The sequence below is a fragment of the Gigantopelta aegis genome, chromosome 13, assembly GCF_016097555.1.
Source record: "Gigantopelta aegis isolate Gae_Host chromosome 13, Gae_host_genome, whole genome shotgun sequence".
Classification (NCBI taxonomy): Eukaryota; Metazoa; Mollusca; class Gastropoda; order Neomphalida; family Peltospiridae; genus Gigantopelta; species Gigantopelta aegis.
In genome coordinates this window covers 10,817,735-10,838,923 of record NC_054711.1, presented here as the reverse complement: position 1 = coordinate 10,838,923, position 21,189 = coordinate 10,817,735, and the positions used below count along the sequence as shown (strand labels likewise).

General features: G+C 37.3%; 1 protein-coding gene across 1 annotated transcript in view; it reads right to left on the bottom strand.

The window, feature by feature from the left end:
- Nucleotides 1-308: 308 nt before the first annotated feature.
- The window catches only part of LOC121387118 (multiple epidermal growth factor-like domains protein 10), a 40,750-nt gene continuing 19,869 nt past the window's right edge, over nt 309-21,189 (bottom strand). Inside the window, exons 5-11 of the mRNA XM_041518142.1 lie at nt 19,707-19,847; nt 18,771-18,917; nt 16,640-16,792; nt 6,915-7,061; nt 6,347-6,490; nt 2,794-2,911; nt 309-1,748 (exon numbers count right to left, since the gene is read on the bottom strand). Coding sequence (XP_041374076.1) covers nt 1,469-1,748; nt 2,794-2,911; nt 6,347-6,490; nt 6,915-7,061; nt 16,640-16,792; nt 18,771-18,917; nt 19,707-19,847 — 1,130 coding nt within the window. The 3' untranslated portion in view covers nt 309-1,468. The remainder of the gene's footprint in view (nt 1,749-2,793; nt 2,912-6,346; nt 6,491-6,914; nt 7,062-16,639; nt 16,793-18,770; nt 18,918-19,706; nt 19,848-21,189) is intronic.

Sequence of the window (21,189 nt, the reverse complement as noted above, 5' to 3'; positions counted from 1 at the left end):
TAAATAAATGAAATAATTAAAAGAAATCAAGAATTGAAAAAAAGAGAATGATTAGAAATAAATAAAAAGAAATAAAGAAATAAAAGAACAAACAAATTAAAACATTGACATAAGGATATATTTGTAACAAGTTGCTCACTGCATTTAAAAATGGTTATTATTGCGTGTAAAGGTCTAGATAGATTTCATTAAATAGCTTTTGTAGATATGCTTTTAACAAAACACAGTTATGCCTTCATAGACCAATTAACCAGTGTTGATAGTTTACTCTGTGCCATATTATAAAGATGCAATCAATGTGTCATTGATAAGGACTACTGACATCAATTAAAACTATATGTATCTTGGTCTGGGTATTCGCAAAGGCAACAATTACTTTCAAAAATTTACTAATTTCGCATTTGACGTTCTGTGGAAGTTTATCATGATGGTCTACTTTCAACTAGGTGTTTGCTAGGTGATGTGTGGTTATGAGCGTGACGGTGTGAGGATTACTTCGCATTCAAGCTTTGTAAGACTGCCTGTCTGCTCGTCTGCAGTCATATCGACTAATAATAGAAAAGAAAAGAAAAGACATATCACGTTACTGCTGTCGGCTTTCACAACTGTCGCTAAACAATGTATTGTCAAACATTTTTTACTTGGGAATTCAGACTCGTAACAACACGGTACACGCTTTGAGAGGAAAACAAGATTTTGTATTTTTGTTTGACAATGAAGTAGGGCAGGGCGGCGATAATCAGAGGTGGTGCGGTAACAAACACGGCAGGGCGGCACAAAACAGGGGCAGGGCGCAGCGCCCCTTTATTTATTGCTAGCTAGAACACTGTATATATATATATATATATATATATATAGAGAGAGAGAGAGAGAGAGAGAGAGAGAGAGAGAGAGAGAGAGAGAGAGAGAGAGAGAGAGAGAGAGAGACAGAGAGACTGTAACATATACACGTATAACAGAGGGACAGGAAGTAATTTCCATATGAATGACGTTCATTTTTAACAAATCCACAATTTATACTAGGACAAAGTAAGTGTGGACGCTAGTAACAAGCGTTTCAAGTCCCTGCTGAATACCAATATTGTATTATACTGGTCGAATATCTCAAATTAGTCAAACTTACATCACATTAATTCTTTTACAATATCGTTTCGCAAGACGTTGAGCTGTATTCTTCAGGGAAATTAAAATCGTCAGCAGTTTGTGTTATATTTGTATTAAGATCCAAGGGAGGTTGCTGGGGCTGCACATACCTCCACACAAATTCAAAATATCATGAAAATTGTCTGCCAAATGTACATCAGTATTCTTTGAAATACCGAAGGTGACCGTTTTTCGCATTACACCTCCTACCTAAAAACAAAATATATTACAGCCGCCCCTGCTAATATAATATGTTTTGTATTTTTACTCGGTAATATCTAGCTTATGAATATGTTTCCATTTCCAGCTGTCTAGACACCAGTTATCATGGGTTAGGTAAATCAAGCTTTTCGTATTCATTTGTTTGGTCTGCATTAACATAGCCAACCCCACGTGACGTCGGAGAATTGCCATAATTGGCTGAACGGGAGGTGGAAACTTGTTGAGAACTGGAACCTCTGGGACTGTTGTGGCCGCCATCTTGTCTATCGACGATTTCATATTCTACAGCACTAGGGTCTGTAGGTTGTCTGGGTGGGTTTGTGTTCGTTTTCGTCATCTCTTGCTGATAGGAGTCCCATTTGGCTCTGTTACCTTTAATTTTCCTACAATACATTTTCATGACATATTATAATATTTTAGGATAATAATAATTATTATTACATTGTTAAAGGGGCACACCCTAATTTCAACCCGTGAAAATCAACACTAAGTTTAGTTAATCTATCACCTGTAACACATCATACAGTTAGGAAACATGAGTGTACTTTGAAATGGTTTCGCTATCTCGTAACTGTTACTTCACGCATGTTTTTAAAATATAGAAATGGTGATACTGAACTGTCAGTTGATTGTGATGAAAAACGGTTATAATAGTCAAAAATAGTAGGTTTAAAAACTAGGGTATGTCCCCACTAAAAGCGATTCTCAGATTTTATGTGTCATATTTCGCTATTTTACATGTATTACAATACTATCATTGTGTACATCTGAATGACCGTTATCGTGCAAAAGAGAGTCGAATACGCATTTGGCAAAATAATGGTTGACTCAGTTTACATAGTAGGACAGACACTAGTTTACTGGACAATCATCAAACACCGCTAAAAGAGGACTGCCACTCACATATTAGTTTACTAAATCACAACTAGCAGAGGACGGAGCTCATTAGAATAATTATAGACGTGCTGACATGAACTGGTTAACTTCAATATATCAAACATGTCATAATATGTTACAACTGTGTAAACTGGTGCTTTCAAAAAAATCCTTGACGAAATATATAAAGTACACACAATTTTTTTTTCGTAACATATCCATTAAAATAGTCGACAGTTTTTCTTATCAATATGGAGATGTAATTCAAATTGAAACAGTGACTTCATACATTGATTGTTTGGTCACCCTTGCAAGAATTTGAAAAATATATATAATTATATAAACAACTGTAAACATAATCACTTGGAATAATTTACTCTGGCCATAATATTATAATCTTATGAATAAATACGTTTAGCCATTATGGAACTTAATACATATTTAAAATAATAATGTAAAATTGTAAAACATACACAATTAAGATAATTTTTCAGAAAAAAAGATAAAACAAAATCAAAACTATAACACAAAATGCAAGCACCATATACATACCAAATGGAAAGACTCGTCACTATGACCAACAGTACAAAAAGGACACCCGCCACAACGGAAACGGCGATGACAACGAAATTACGATTATCAGTGTATGCGTTGCTAGTGTCAGCTTTCACTGTAAGAAGAATAGGTTAACCAGTTTTATCTTGCAATTACCGTTCGTTTTAACCAAATATAGTGATTTTGCTACATATTTAATAATCCAGAAAATGAAAATCACACACAAGAGAGAAGCAAGGAAGGAAGGAAATGTTTTATTTAATGACGCACACAACACATTTTATTTACGGTTATATGGTGTCCGACATGTGGTTACGGACCGCATAGACATTGAGAGTGGAAACCCGCTGTCGTCACTTCATTAGCAGCAAGGGATCTTTTATATGCACCATCCTACAGAAAGGATAGTACATTCCACGGCCTTTGTTACACCAGTTGTGGAGCACTGGCTGGAACGAGAAATAGCCCAATAGGTCCACCGACGGGGATCGATCCTAGACCGACCGCGCATCAAGTGAACGCTTTACCACTGAGCTACGTCCCGCTTCACACACAAGAGGGAGATGGCGGATACGACACATATTTTATGGAAACATTATTTATCACACTTTTCAAAATAAATGTTTAGCTATTCCGTTTATGGGGTGCCCTGTTTTTGTGTGAAGTGAAACCGAACCTATGAAAAAAATAAACTCATTGACTATTATTAAGCTTAATAATTGTGTTTTACATCCTTATCAATTAGCCCTCAAACATGGATCAATGCGAAAACAACAAACAAATTAGTTTCGCTGGAGAAACGAACAACTTTATATTGATACCAGAACCGATATCCTAAGCACAATAGCATGTTATTGAATCCATGCCTTGATCAAGAGTTTACTTGTAAAGCATACTTGAAATAGAATATTCATCAGCATTATAGAGTGAATTGAAACGTCATCTAAAAGTCAAGTTGCTGAACATCCTGAGTTGTTTAAACATATTGTAGCCCAGCTGACTACCGGGTATAGACATTTGGTAGCCTGGGCGAGAAATTGGTGGCCAGAATATCCCGGTTACCACAAAGGTCGAGCCATGTTCGGATAGTGGAGGTGGTGATGATGATGTAACATCTAGAGGCCAATCTGCTTAACATACTGAGTTGTTAATCTAGGACAAAGGTTGATGAGTAAGTCTAAACGACTTATTTGCAAGCTAAAACATGGGCCACTCCTAACAAGTATTAACAGATATTCATGCTTCCATAAACAGTTACACACAGCAATAGTATGGGTCGACAGTGGCAGATTAAGGGCAGTTAGCATTTTCAAAATGAAAGCATTGTTCCTGTTGTACCTCAGAGGTGGTTTGTTGTTTTGTTGTTTGTTTGTTTTTGTTTTTGTTTTTTTGTTTTTGTTTTTTTGTTGTTTTTTTGCAACCTTTCTGAATATCATGTATCGAGCAATCAGTAAGCAGAAAATACATAACACTGGGGTAAATAAAATTCAATCAAAACGTCTAGAAGATTCACCATTATTCATCGACCTCATGTATGCAACTCGTTTAAATTATCACGGCGATATGACACAAGTATTTTCATGTATTTTGTGCACAGCATATTCGATCAGTGATTTTTGTATCAATAGTTTTAAAATATACTTACATATATATGTGTGTTGAATTGTATTTTACTATCAGCTTTTTCACTGGGTTTTTTTAACATAAGTATATGTTTTATATCTAATTTAATCATATTCATATACGCTTGATTGGTATCCAATCCCGATGTGTATCCTTTTGCTGACGTGTCGTTACACTTTCTCCCATTCATTTCATAAGTGAATGTTTATACAAAGTTTTAAACTATACAAACCTAGATATTCGTATTATATTGTGTTTTTACTCACAGCTCTTTTCTCTGTGTTGTTTTTACCTAATTATATGGGGCTTTTTAAAATTTAATTCTATTCCGATACCTTAGTTTGACACCCAGTAGCCGATGTGTATTTTTGTTCTGGTGAGTAATTAAACATTAAATCATTAATTCATTCTATGACGATGGTGTTCTTAACTCGCAACTTCATGAAATCCAGAGATACATCCACTTACACACTGCCCGTCTTCAATAGGACATTTCATTGTCTCTGCAGTTTCTGGCGGCACAGTACATGGCACAGTTATCACTGCATTTGCCAGTGTTACATTCTACAACATATTAGTTATCTCCATATTTACCAGTGTCACATTCTACAACATATGAGTTATCTCCGTATTTACCAGTGCCACATTCTACAACATATTAGTTATCTCCGTATTTACCAGTGTCACATTCTACAACAGATTAGTTATCTCCGTATTTACCAGTGCCACAGTCTACAACAGGTTAGTTATCTCCGTATTTACCAGTGTCACATTCTGAAACATATTGGTTATATCCGTATGTACCAGTGTTACATTCTATAACATATTAGTTATATCCGTATTTACCAGTGTCACATTCTACAAGATGTTAGTTATCTCAGTATATACCAGTGTCACATTCTACAACATATTGACCATCTCAGTATATACCAGTGTCACATTCTACAACATATTGACCATCTCAGTATATACCAGTGTCACATTTCCCAGAAATGTTAGTTATATCCATATTTACCAGTTTCACTCTGTACAAGATATTGTACGTGTTTCTAGTAGCACACCATATAGTGGACATTATATGTTCATGGGACGTGTTAATTATATTTCACAACCACCCGTCAGTGATTCCGATTCGTGGATTATAATTATGGTGGTGTTGTTTTGTGGTAGGAGAGGCTGTGTGAATATCATTAAACTAACGTTGCCGGCCGTGTTTGGACGATGTCACTGCTTGTCCGTTTATAATGATATAATTATGTTTGCTACACATGATGAGTCCACTTGTTTGTATTAATTAATATTGATGGATGCAATTTAGAGAATAACTAACGACCGACGAGGAAATACGAATTATCTATCCTGAGTGAATGAGTGATGCAAAACCGAGGGGCAGATAATTCTTAACTCCTCGTAGTGAGTTGGTTATTCTCTGTATTACCTATTGTCACTTTTAAATGGTGTTTGATATAGAAAAAAACTCTCTGCTGTCTATAACAAAGCCATCAGCCATTACGTTATATAATCGTATGTGCATTGCACGACATAACGGACGTGACGGCATAACTGTGTTGTTTTTACAGGAAAATGTTTACAGCACAAAATAATACGACTGTGGTTGCATTAGAAAATAATTATTGTTCTATGTTACTAAAACCGCTGATTATGAAAATATACCATTTCATGTTTATGAAACAAGTGCGTAAATCTCTATAGATCGTATACTAATATAACGTGTCATCTGACTCATGAATGGAAACATTATATGAATGAAAGTGAAGTTTCGATTGTAGCAAACAACCAACAAAACGTCGTCATTTTTAAAGATTGGCTGTAAAAGTAATCTGCACATTTTCCTGATATAAAAATCGTTATTCCATATAACTGAGGCAATATGCATTGAAGTCGACATATTGTATGGAATACCTACCGGTACAGTCTCTTTCCTTCCAGTCGCCCTTACATGGACCTCCACAGGAACCAGTAACATGGTCACAGCTGGCAGATTCATCCTGACAATATCTCTGTGAGCACGATAACCGACAGTCTGGGCCGTATGTACCAGTGTCACATGCTAAACACACCAAGAGGAGAATGTACAACAGTAATCTCTCACATTGACCTAATCAGCCGTATATTTTATTTATGACATACAAATATAGCAACATAAATATTTTTGAATCCAGAATTACGTTTTAAAATAATTTTGGTTTCTATACAACGTTTTAAAATATACTTACCTTGATTTTTATATTGTACAGTATTTTAAAGTATACTTACCTTTAGATTTGTATTGTATTCTATTGTACATTTCCCACAGCTCTTTGCACTGTGTTTTCACATAATTATACATCTTTTACTTTTAATTTTGTTGGTGCTTTGATTTTTGTGGTTTCGTTTTTGTTAATTCATACAAATATAATTCTCTAAATAAAACTGACAACAACAATAATTCAATATAATAAATGCAACACTGTATATAAATGTTATTTACTAACCTACAGAACAACGTGGATTCTTCCATCCTGGTTGACAACCATTAAGGCACATTCCATTTTCTGGATCACATGATGTGCTGACTCCTTTACAGTGGCTTTCTCTGCAATTGAATTTACACCCAGGTCCGTACGTGCCATCGTGACACCCTGCAGTAAACACACAATTAATGGCGGTATGATATTTTTAATAATTATGTGTTGCATACAATTATCAGTGATCAAATTATTTTGTATTCTCCCAAATCATATCAATGGCAGATTTCATAGCTGTGCATATGGTAAATATATAACACACAATGTTGTAACCAGGTTTTCATATTAGGGGTCACCCACATTGGGGGCAACCATTTGTCTCCAACAACATAGGCCGATAGGAATAGAAAAATAAACAGTGATAAAAGGACGTGCGACTCAGGTTGGCATAGACATGCATATCTTGTGCACAAACACTACATCCGCTTACACACAAACACATGCATACACAAACACATACACACATATACACATGCACACATACTAACATGCACATACACACACAAACGCATACACATACATAAATACAAACATACATACACACGCATACATACATACACACATACGTACACACACACGCACACGCACAAACGTACACATACAAATGCAGACATACACATACATATACACACATACACCTAAACCTACACAAACATGTCATACACAAAACACACACACACACACACACACACAAATACGCACACACACACACACACACACACACAAATACGCACCCATACAAACAAATGTAACAGCATTAGGTTTGTTCCCCAAAACACGACAAACAGCTGCAGGGTTCAGGACAATGGCATTTTATTCAACATCATGCACAAATATTTATAAAACACTGAAAAGATCAAACCAATACATTAAAATACAATAAGAAATACATATATAGATATATCACAACTGACACATATAATGTCACATATAGTTAAACATATATATTGAATCACATATTACTAATACATGATTCATACTAAACAATACATTCACAATACACACGACATAACACCACATATTAATTATTTATACACATACACAATCCATACTTTACTAATACATTCATTATTAAGACATAACATATTAAAGTTCATTACGACGTCATAAAAAAAGATACATATAACAATACAGTCATGTACATACCAAGTGTGTATAACTAAGGTTGCGACACCTGGCTGGTATCTAAAACACGCAGTCAAAACTAGATATATAAATAAAAGTATAATTCACACTAAATATCGTATAAACTCTATAATCCAAAGTACATAATTATATTAATAGCAATAACAGCAATAGCATAAAATAACTTCTGAGATAATACAAACTGTGCAAACATCTTACTCTCACTTAATTAACATTAAAAAATCTTTAGTATTTAGTTGATAAGAAATCGTAATATTAATTACATTATCATGTATATATTAGAACATCATCTGTTACTTAATTACTTAAGATAAATATAGTTGCAGAAGAGTTATTTTACGTACTAATATATTATAGTATGATGTATGGACTTAATCTATAATTAGTAATTTACATTTAGTATCTGCCCGTAAACAAATATACTAAATAAGAAACATGAATACTACTAATAACCAATACAAATAACTAACCTTAGAAATCCTCTAAGAATCCAACATCACACCAATACCGACAATATCATTTCAACACCGACAACCCAACCGAATTCCTTTAATGTCCTCATATAACACTACTTTTCGAGCACGCCCATCACGGGCTTAATATCTGACTTCGCCAGTAAATACGTCCAGGACAGGATGGGGGTAGTAAGTTTGGAGTAGAATAAGGTCAGAGAGACCTAAGAGTTCTTGGTCAAAAAAAGATTCTGGTGATTTCAGCAATTTCGATGGACTGCCAACATAATGTGCGTCGGACTATATATATATATATATATATAATATATCAGGGTTGAAAATTACCAGTCGCTATTGGCTAAGGGCGACTAATAATTTTACAAAGGTAGTCGGGCGACCATCAGATTTAAAGGGACATTCCTGAGCTTGCTGCACTTTTTAAGATGTTATCGACTAACAAAGATGTTTTAACGATTGTATTTACATATCAAATATATTTTTCTGCATAAAATATTAGTGGCGGTATATTAAACGTGTTTCTGATCGTTCTAATGTTTGTACTAGGTTAAATTTCATTTCATTAAAGAAAATTTAGAAATTTCGTACGTACGAAATTATTTGAAGACAAAATCAAGTTTAGGCTTCTTACAAATATTAAGACGACCAGAAACACATTTAATTTACAGACACTGATATTCTAAACCAGAAAATGTATTGTGTTGGTCGGAAACATCTTACAATGCAGCACACTCGGGAATGTCCCTTTAAGGTCTGGCGACAGTTAAAAAATTAGTTCAAAGGTCAATTAATTGATTTTCTTTGTCGGTATCGTTTTACGTTTAAGCGATTCCCATGTATGAATGAATGAATGAATGAATGAATGTTTAACGACACCCCAGCACGAGAAATACATCGGCTATTGGGTGTCAAACTATGGTAAATGCAAAAACTATTTCCATGCAATAAGAACAGATCTTACATGATGACATAACCGTCTAAATATTACTGTAATAAACAATAAGTACGTGTTTATGCTTTGTAATATGATAAAAAGTGCATACTTTTTTTTTAATTGATACAATGTTGGGTTTGGGTGTTGCTTTTGTGTTGTTGTTTTTTGGGTGGGGTGACTCATAAATTTATTTTTATTTTCATATTTATTTTATTAGTAGCCTAATAACTGTAGCATTTATAATATCTCTATATAGTGCCTCGTATATAGGACAGCAACTCCCGAGGAAATCCTTTACTGGCGATTTCATCCCTCTTGCATCGCCAAAAGGAGGACTGCCACTACCATATTAGTTTAGTGAAGCACGCGCAGTTCTACCTTTAGTCTCTTTGTACTGCATTATTTCTGAGACAATGCAAGTCAAGGTGCAAACATTGGCTGTTCTAGCATTGTCTTCACCCCTGTATTATAAATGAGATTTAATCTGTATAATTTAAAAAAATATTATACTGGATGTCTTTTTCAAAAAATGTTATTTGAGTTGATATGGGTTTAAAACGTAATACATTGTTTTTATATGAATTTTAACTTTATTTATTATGAAGTTGCATGCCAATTCGTCGGCTTCTTTTTGACGGAAACGGACTACATACGGTGTGCACATGATTACTATTCAACAAAGAACATTCGAGTTTTGATTTTGGCTGTGCAGTTAAATTTCAATATCATAATTGGAGGGCTAGTTGAATTTGAGAAGGGCCAGTAAGATTTTTCTTTAACTGGACCTGCTGGCGACCATAATTTTCGTGTTAATTTGCTACCCTGATTTTCACAATGCGATGGATTGACCAGTTGTCCATCTCTGCTATGAGGAGACCTTGGCTGTAAATACCAGCATGGCGCCTCGTCAGACAAATTCCTTCAAGAGTGTTCTGCAGAAAGAGTGATTCAATTCAGACTTTCATTTCGTTATCCGGCAGTGGATAGAAAGTTTTTGATTTGATTTTTTGTGTGTTTTTTGGGGGTTTTTTTTGTTTTGTTTTTTTTGTCTGAGACATCAAGCCGCACCGTCTTGAAATACTGTCTGTATCGGGACTTGAGTTTTAGCGCATTCAGGTTGAAAATTTCTGTTTCCGAGTAAGGCTGAGGTGGTTGGGTCCGTGCCGTGTCAGGCTGGTAACTCGGTAGTGAGTCGGCTTTCCTCTTCCCAACGGCGATTGACTGGGCCAGTAACTCCACGGAGGCCTTCATGGGTGAAGACCTCAACGGATTTAAGACAAAAGGGTCAGGCACGGGTTTCGCCAGTCTTGGAGTCATGTGTGGAGTTCTGCACCTGGCGTGTATGACTTGTCTGGTTTCGCTGGCTGAGTAGGCTCGGTCGGCGTAGCAAGCTTGTCAGGTCGGGATGGAGGCGGCATCGGAGACGGAGCCGCTGTCGGCAGTTGAGCTGCCGGTCCCCCAGCCCCCGTGTCACCTCTGGCGCAGGTTTCCTCTTCCGTAGTTTTCTATTTCTTCCTTTCTTCTGAGCTGGCTAAACGTACACGAAGGACACGCGAATCGGTACTCCAACAGCATTCCATAACTTGACAGAGCACGGAGATACGTCCAGCTTCATGTCCGCTAGGTTTTGGAATGTGGTGTGTGTGCCATACTGAGAACAAGAGCCCTCAGTATTTATGTGAAGGTTATATAACTAGGAATTGGACAGAAATACCAAGACTGACATTCCCAGTCTGGAGCTCCATGCGGTAAGACGTGTTTGTTTCGCTTGTGCACACTGCACGTGCTCGACTTGGGGGTCCTTCGTTTCGTTGTTTTTGTCAGCGAAATGAAGTTTTCTACTGGGATGTATGCGGCCATTGGAACTGATTGAACGCTGGAGCGCTTTTCGTTTCGACAGTCTGCACCACCAGGTTGGATTCTTTTTTAGCGAGATTCCTTGCCTCCACGTCATTTCTCCGTCTGACTGTCGACTTGTTTTTGTCGTGACTTGTATGACGGCCATTCTGCAGAACGCCACGGTTGTTCGCGTTTAGTCTCTACATGTCCGAGCCTGTCCTAGCAGTACTGGAAGATTGACCGCCCCACTCTAAGAAGAAATAGGAAGCGGGGTCGGCCCCTACTACTCTTTTTCTAGACTTTACCTTGCTTTATAGTCATACCATCTCGTATCCTCCGGAGTCGGGCCCGTCCGCACCACTATACCAACCCATGACGACTGGACTATACCCTAGTCTGATACTCTCTCTCGTTCAGACGGATCCGGCTTCTCAAAATCTGTATTTCAGCACAGCACTACACCTTCAACGTCTATCGACTGTCAATCTAGGAGTTTTCTTGACGGGATGCAACCCATCTCGTCCCTTTAAGCTGTGCACCCAAACGGCCTTAACGAGGCCACTCGCGTGGACATATCGATCGGACTTTAAACTTTTAGATCTGCGTTCAAATTTTATGTCGAAATTACTTCTTTTTTTTTTTAAATATTATTAAATAGTCCGATCCTCTCTTCTTTCTCTTATTTAATTTTGGTCTGTCCTTCTAAAATGCTCCAAATTATATAAATATTCGGCCGAGCAGTCAATTCTTTTTATTTTTGGCTTGTAACATTTTTCTTTTTTTTAAATTTATTTTATTAACTTTTTTACTAATTGCTATTTTCTAAATTCTGCCCATTTTCACCCCCCCCCCCCCCCCCCCCCCCTCCATCCCGAGTCAGTCCACCGATCTTATCGGAGGTCGGACTCAGGATGGCCGTTTTCGAAACCCTAGTGGTATATGGGCACGTTAAACTAGTTATCATCATCATCACCAAGACTGAATACCAGCTTACAGTAGACCCAAGGCTTGAACGTTTAGATCAAAGGACAGAAAGCAAGAAAGCAAGTGCTATTGTTAGGTGTTTGTGCAAGACTCATGTTTGTGTTTTAATCAACATATCACGAGTTAACAAGTTGACTGGAATAGAGCACCTGGAATAAAGAAGTTGTATTAAAAGTAAATAATTAAATTAAAGGAGCATTATTTTTTTCAGAATTATCTGAAAGACATTGGATTAATTAGGTATAGTAAACATTAAAGCATAGCATACAATGATTATCTGTAAATAGCAATACATAATTTAATTAGTTACAGGAAACATATTATAACCATTACAAAAATACCATTATATACAGATAAAGATCGATATTATTAGACAAACAAATACATACATACATACATACACATCCACATGCACACACAGACACACATATCCACACACACACACACAGATATACACACACAATACACACAATACACACATACATACACGTCCCAATAGCTCAGAAGGTATTATGGCGGGCGATTCGGTACCATAGGATTTAATTATCTCCTGCGCCAGTGCATTAATAACTATGTATGTAATCGTCAACCTCGAAATATATACTATATATAGTTATTCATACATCAATACATACATACATACACATACATACATACATACATGCATACATATATACCACACTCATACACATACACACATACAAATAAAAACACTCCCTCTCTCCCTCTCCTTCCCCCCACCCCTCTCTCTCTCTCTCTCTCTCTCTCTCTCTCTCTCTCTCTCTCTCTCTCTCTCTCTCTCTCTCTCTCTCTCTCTCTCTCTCTCTCTCTCTCTCTCTCTCTCTCTCTCTCTCTCTCTCCTGTAGACGCATGCCCAGATGTCCTCTGGCCATGATGAGAATGTGCATTTTATACATACGTACTACACAACGGTTAATCGAAACGAAAACTGAAAAGTCAAGATAGACGAGAGAAGTTTGTTTCTTGTTTTGTTTTGTTTGTTTTGTTGGGGGGTTTTGTGGGGTTGTTCTTTTACTACTGCCATCTGTAAACAAGCCATGTAACGAAGTAATTCAAGTACAGTACAATCATTCGGCCACCTTCTGGAATGTCTGTGACCCTTTATAATTTGAATTATCGATTTAAAACAGAAACGTAAATGTTTCTAATTCTGTATGAAATAAAATATAGTATACCTAGAAATTCACTGCACTACAAATTGCAAAGGAAAGCTTTAAGTATTTAGTGCTAGTATAACCACGAAAGCTGTTTTGGTTTAATTGAATCAATTGCATTTTGCTCATACATTATTACCACTCTTGTCCAACCACTGCACCAGAAGTAGTAAGGAGGCCTGCCTGGGGTCATGACCTACTTTCCCGTGATCACGTGACCTTGAGACAATGGGCTTGGTGTAGACAATGGGGCTTGGTGTAGACAATGGGGCTTGGTGTAGACAATGGGCTTGGTATAGACAATGAACTTTGTGTAGGAAACAATGGCCTTTGTCTAGTAGTGTGCAGGTGTCTGGCCTGGGTAGGAAACAATGGCCTTTGTGTAGGAGACAATGGGCTTGGTATAGACAATGGCCTTTGTGGAGGAAACAATGGCCTTTGTATAGGACGGTGCACGTGTGCCATCCTGGTAAGAAACAATGGCCATGGAGGAAACAAAGGCGTTGGTGTATACAATGGGTTTGGCATAGACAATAGGCTTGGTATGAACAATAGGATTGGTGTAAACAATGGGCTAGGTGCAGGTGTGCGATTACGGTAAGAAACAATGGTTATAGAAAAAAACAAAGGCCTTGGTGTAGACAATGGCGATGTTGGTATCTGTGGTGAACAGGTGCATGGACACCCCCTACTTTCAGAACAAAGGCCTTTTGTATAGGGAGGTATAGGTGTATGGTCTCGGTAGGAAAACAATGGCCTTTGTGTAGGAAACAATGGTCTGGGTGCAGGTGTGCGATCATGGTGTATTCAGTTCAATGTATTGCATATTACCAAACAAACTGGTGTCAGCAAACAAATAAAAAGCAAAAGAAAAACATACAGCACCATTAACAACAACAATTAATAATAACACTATGTACAGGCCAGGTGTAAGTGACGTTGGATTTGGCTTCATTGTATAACGTCTATTGTGTTGTTTTTTTTGTATTCACAGTGGACATACACGTGGATGTTTTTTTTCACAGTGTTTTATTCTAGGCACCCAAAATAATAGCCGTTAAAATATGTCTCGTGGGGAAGGACTGTAACTGTTTGCTGACTGTTTGGTCTAAAGTGAGGCTTTCATGTCGCCAGACAAAATGCGTGTGTGTGATGATTTTCATTCATTTGTATTTCTTTAGCACATTGTCGACGTTTTCTTTGTTGCCGTCATTCAGCCATTCATTCATTCGCTTTATAATAGAGGAGTACTTTATGAGACCTCTTCATCAGCCCTCATACAAAGGCATTTTATTACACCTCTCCGAGTGTTTATGAAACCAGGTGAACTGCAAAAGACATACCGACGCGTGCCCGTCTTAAGTAGCAGAATAAATTTGTTATGGTATGCCCACTGACCGTCAAAGTTTGTTTGTGTTTAGCGACATCACTAGAGGACATTGGTTTATGAATCATCGGTTATTGGATGAAAAACATAATTTTGACAGTTTTAGAGAGGAAACCCGCTACATTTTTTCCATGAGTAGCAAGGGATATTATATATATATAATCTCATACCCCTTATGGGGCCAGTATTTCATAATTAAATACCTAGAATAAAACACTGTGAAAAAACATCCACGTGTATGTCCACTGTGAATACAAAAAAAACAACACAATAGACGTTATACAATGAAGCCAAATCCAACGTCACTTACACCTGGCCTGTACATAGTGTTATTATTAATTGTTGTTGTTAATGGTGCTGTATGTTTTTCTTTTGCTTTTATTTGTTTGCTGACACCAGTTTGTTTGGTAATATGCAATACATTGAACTGAATACACCATGATCGCACACCTGCACCCAGACCATTGTTTCCTACACAAAGGCCATTGTTTTCCTACCGAGACCATACACCTATACCTCCCTATACAAAGGCCTTTGTTCTGAAAGTAGGGGGTGTCCATGCACCTGTTCACCACAGATACCAACATCGCCATTGTCTACACCAAGGCCTTTGTTTTTTTCTATAACCATTGTTTCTTACCGTAATCGCACACCTGCACCTAGCCCATTGTTTACACCAATCCTATTGTTCATACCAAGCCTATTGTCTATGCCAAACCCATTGTATACACCAACGCCTTTGTTTCCTCCATGGCCATTGTTTCTTACCAGGATGGCACACGTGCACCGTCCTATACAAAGGCCATTGTTCCTCCACAAAGGCCATTGTCTATACCAAGCCCATTGTCTCCTACACAAAGGCCATTGTTTCCTACCCAGGCCAGACACCTGCACACTACTAGACAAAGGCCATTGTTTCCTACACAAAGTTCATTGTCTATACCAAGCCCATTGTCTACACCAAGCCCCATTGTCTACACCAAGCCCCATTGTCTACACCAAGCCCATTGTCTCAAGGTCACGTGATCACGGGAAAGTAGGTCATGACCCCAGACAGGCCTCCTTACTACTACCAGATACATCCATGTCAGTGACATTGCCACTGACAGAAACATAAGGTGTTCTATATGGCTTTGCTAAAACTACGTAAGGCAGTTACTATCCTCGCCTTTTAATGGTTCAAGGGCAGTGATGCGACTGAGTGATCGGAGATTAGTGAATTATCATTTGCATGTGAAGTGTTGAAAACTGAAATGACACTAAATATATTAGATGATTCGCATTGCACCTAAATATATATGAATGTAATTCGTGACATCGAAGAACATATTAATTGCTTCTACAAATTTAATGGAATACCGGTTCGAGCGAAATATTGATAGTTATACTCATTTTCCATTGTCAGGGCTGACATTCCAATGACAGGGCTGACATGTGCGAGTGAGGGATAGTAATCGACTCAAGTGTTTACTTAAACAGAGAAATCGGGACCAAAAAATGCAGTGTGTTCGACCGTTCCACGTTCGATCAATGAAATTCTACTGTATTTCAATACAATACTATATGTTTAAGTATAGACTATTTTACAACACATTTAATATGTAACATGATGCTCATAATATATGTTTTCATACCAGAATTTCTGCTTAATTGCTGATATATTCAGTAAAATTGATAAAGATATCTGCATAGCCAGGCTACACAATTAGGGTACAACGAATCACTGTAAGTATTTAGCTTTAGTGATAGAAACTTACGAACTGCGCAATCTGGCAAATCCCAGCCACTCAGACATCCCTGAGTACAAGTGCCAAAGAATCTGTCACATTCTTGATTAGTAAGATTACCACTGCAGTGTCGATCAACACATGACGCGCTGCAGTTGTAGCCATATGTTCCATCAGAACATGCTGAATAGCAGAAAAAACACAACTTTCATTCATAATATACAATACCGTTTAATCTATTTTCGACCCTTCTGATTGCATTTCCTCTTTTGATTGAAATGAAATGACAAGTGGCTGCACACCTGATGTCACTGCATCAGCATATTTTCTTGGACTCACATTGGGTTTTCCACATGATATAAAACTGAGTTTTAAAATGAACATTTACATTATCTATTAGCCTGCCTTCACCCCCCCCCCCCCAAACCCCCCCCCCCCTCCAAACAAATAAAAAACCAAAAAAAACAACAAACACAAAACAAACTACAATCGTCCATAAGAATATTGCTACATACAAGATAACACTCTTGCAGCTTTAACTAAGGAATTGTGTTCTACTAACTGAACAAAATAAGAAACTTCCGCTAACTTTGCTTGAACATAACTTGATGAAAACAAACCGGGGCAATAATTGTTATATATGCGTTTAAAGAGTGTTCCATGATGCATCGTTTGGTGCAAAAATCATGGCCATAGGTTAACAGAAACTGGGAGAAATTTTGGTAGGGGTTAAAAAAAAAAAACTTAATAACGGGTATGACCACCTCTTGAATTGACCACTGCAGTGCATCGCAGGCGCATAGAATTGACTAAAGTGTTGATTTCTGCCTGTGGAATATTGTACCATTCCTGAATGAGCGCTTGACGAAGTTCGTTGACGTTAGCGGGTGGGTTGGGACGACACCTCAATCGTCTGTCCAGACTATCCCAGACATGCTCGATGGGGTTGAGATCAGGACGTTTAGCGGGCCAATCATCAATGAAATCAATGTTGTTTGTCCTAAGAAAATTTACAGTGTCTCTACCTGTATGAGAAGTGGCATTATCATGCTGAAAAATCGAGATGCTGGCGTTGTTATGGAACAGAAGAATGACGTGATGAGCGAGAATGTCATCGCGGTAACGTTGAGCATTTAAATTGCCATCAATGACGACTAGTGGTGAACGATAACCATGGGCAATGGCTGCCCAGACCATGATAGAACCCCCACCCCTGAAACGATCTCGTTCAAGAACACAACAGTCAGCATAGCGTTTATTTCTCCAATGGTGCCATCACCACGTTGTAACGAAAATCGGGATTCATCCGAAAAAAGAACGGTATTCCAGCGTCGCCGTATCCAATGAGTGTGTACACGTGCCCAATTAAGACGATTTAGACGATGACGTTGCGTGAAAACGCATCCGACGTAAGGACGTCGTCCATGTAAACCGTTCTCCAGCAGACGATTACGAACAGTTTGCCCACTGATTCGGTTATTATGAAGCCCAGGTGTGTTAGTAGCAGTAGCAGTGGCAGTTTGGAATCGATTGCGCAAATGCGTTTTCATGATATAGCGTTCTTGACCACACGTTGTAACACGCGGACGTCCACGACGTGGCAAGTCGTTGGTGCTTCCTGTCGTTCGAAATCTTACGCGAAGATTTCGTATCGCTCGACTAGAACTCCCAACATACCTTGCAACGTCTTCTGTCGACATGCCAGCATCAAGCATGCCAATCGCCCGTTCGCGTAAATTATTGGGTAGTTTTGGCATACTAAAAATGCTACAATGTAAAAAACGTTATTTTTTTTACAAATTTTGAAGCGGTTTCGTTCACTTGACAACACTGCCAGTAAGACAAGTAAAACAAATTGACCGAATACTACACGGGACATGTCAAACCATGCATGCACGTGCAAATTGAGTTTCACGTTGTCGACGATTAACAGTGCAAAAATAATCGATAAAATTCATGAATCCTGATAATACAGCTCACGGCTAATACTACCTATATAATTTCATTACACAATGAATTCTTTAGCACAACAAATACTAGATGTATAAATCGGAAGTTTCTTCTTTTTTTTCAGTATGTATGATATTGTTATGGGACCGTGGAGTTAACGATACATGTTTTCAGCGGTACCCAACATGGGAAGGTCAAATCAACTACATACACTTGCTACAATCCACAGACCGATATCCTCGGTTACAACCGCCAGCACATTCCCCAGTCATTCGATCACAGGAACGGGAACTATCCAAACAATTCCGCTCCGTACAGTATTTTGCACAATATTTTCCATAACGACCAAAAGGGCACTCTGAAATATTTAGAAGGAAAACTGTTTACTAAAACATTTGTTCACCTCGTACGATATACATTAACATGATAACACCAACGTCATCAGAACAGTTGAAAATATTAGCAAGCTTTAGCACTATGATTTATATGAAATGACACAAATATAGACATGGTTCATACCTTCATATTTCAAGGATACATATTCTTCATATTTCATATCATTTTGAATGGTAAATAATAATTTTACTAGTAACAGATATATTGAAGTGTGCATTCTATTGAAGACCCAGAACATAAATATACAATACATGAAATGAAGCATACTGCTCACTTACTCACCGACATTCAATTCCGATGCAATATTTTATTATTTTACTAACCATGTTATTTAAACACTACTTCAACAATTCTATAAATAAACACTTAAGAACAAACAATAGTTAACGTTTGTTTTGTTTAACGAAACCCCCAGAGCACATTGATTTATTAATCGCCAGCTATTGGATGTCAAACATTTGCTACTTTTGACGTATAGTCTTAGAGAGGAAACCCGCTACATTGTTTCATTAGTAACAATGAGTCTTTTATATGCACCATTCCACAGACAGAATAGCACATAACACGGCCTTTGATATACCAGTCGTGGTGCACTGGCTAGAACGAGAAATAACCAATGAGCCACCGACGGGTATCGATCGTACACCGACCGCGCATCAAGCAAGCGCTTTACCACTGGGCTATATTCCGCCCACAAACAATAGCTGTACATTGCTGTACCTTGTCTAATAAGACAAAACTATTTTATTACTTTCCATACAGTCTGTCCCTCTCCATCCTAGATCACATCCATATGAACATTCCCCATTGGCGTTACATGTTGATATGCCGTGACAGTGTCTACTAGAACAGTTTTTACTGCATAAATCACCATAGTGACTGAAATCACAAACTGAAAATATACATATTAATGTTATCGAATTTTGTAAAATATTCTTTTTTAAAACAAAACACCAATTATTTATAAAAGTGGTTTAAACTTAGTAATATTAATATTCTGTTTGCAATATTATATCGCAGTATGCAGATACGTTAATGCATTAATGATGTCAAAGGTGTCTTCCATTTATGGATGCAGGATGCCTATAATATGTTGCCTGAGGGGAATCCACTGAACAAATTACTTCATATTTTATCTAAACATATAATAATATACATGTACAGAACGTAATGTTTTAAATAATATAAAAATAATGAAATATGTAAGTAAGTGTATAGGCTATCTGTGGTTGTATTTTAATCAAAAGAATAAGCTCGAGAATCCAAATCCCGACACCTGAACCACATAATTACCTGACATTTCCCTACGCATGTACATACGTGCACACACACACACACGCACGCACACACACAAACATTCACAGACAAACACGCATACACACCTTGCATAGCTGAAGTACTTTCTGGTACTCATCTGGTTGCCTCGTTCTCTTGTGGTAATGCAACTGTTACGATTTGTTTCATCGACACAACGCTGGTGCATCGCTGGCATTAGAACAGTGTATTAGATGGATGTATGTGTCTCTTCCCAAAGTGGTCAAAGCACTTATCAGCAATAGTCTGGCAGAATAAGGGTTATACCTTGAACTAGGGTACATACGATGTTTTATAATGGTTTTAAGTCATTTAGGGTCTCCTGATTCAGAAACTGAATGATGACACTTTGTCATCATTGAGCAATTTTTTTATGGTCATTTTAAAAGCACCACTCCAGGCTAAAAACAATACTGTTTTTTTCTGTTAGGCCCATTGCGTTATGTTATAATGTTTTATTTGTACAAGATTATTAGAAGACCCATACCTATTTGGATACCTTTTACAAATACTAAAGAATAATTAAAAAAAAAAAAAAAAACAACAACGCTATAGCAACATTTCAGGGGCGTTTGCTTACGGCCATCTTGGTTTTCAAACTGGCCACCATTTAAACTTTTCTTTTTACAATATTACCGCACCCAGGCAAATAAAACTATTGTTTTAAGTTATACACATGTAGGTGGGCATGCTTTCGCTACATAAGCAAGACTATTTGTAATCTCTATTGTTCAATATAAAAATGGTAACATTTTGGGTGGAGGATTTTCACAGGAGAAAGTTAAAAATAACAGATTTAAAAATAAAAATCCCAATTTAATCTAATTTACACCTTGCGTGGAACATGATATTTTGTTATAGTTTTTTTTAAATTAAATATTTTATTTTAACTAATGTCTATAATATACTTTAAGAGTATT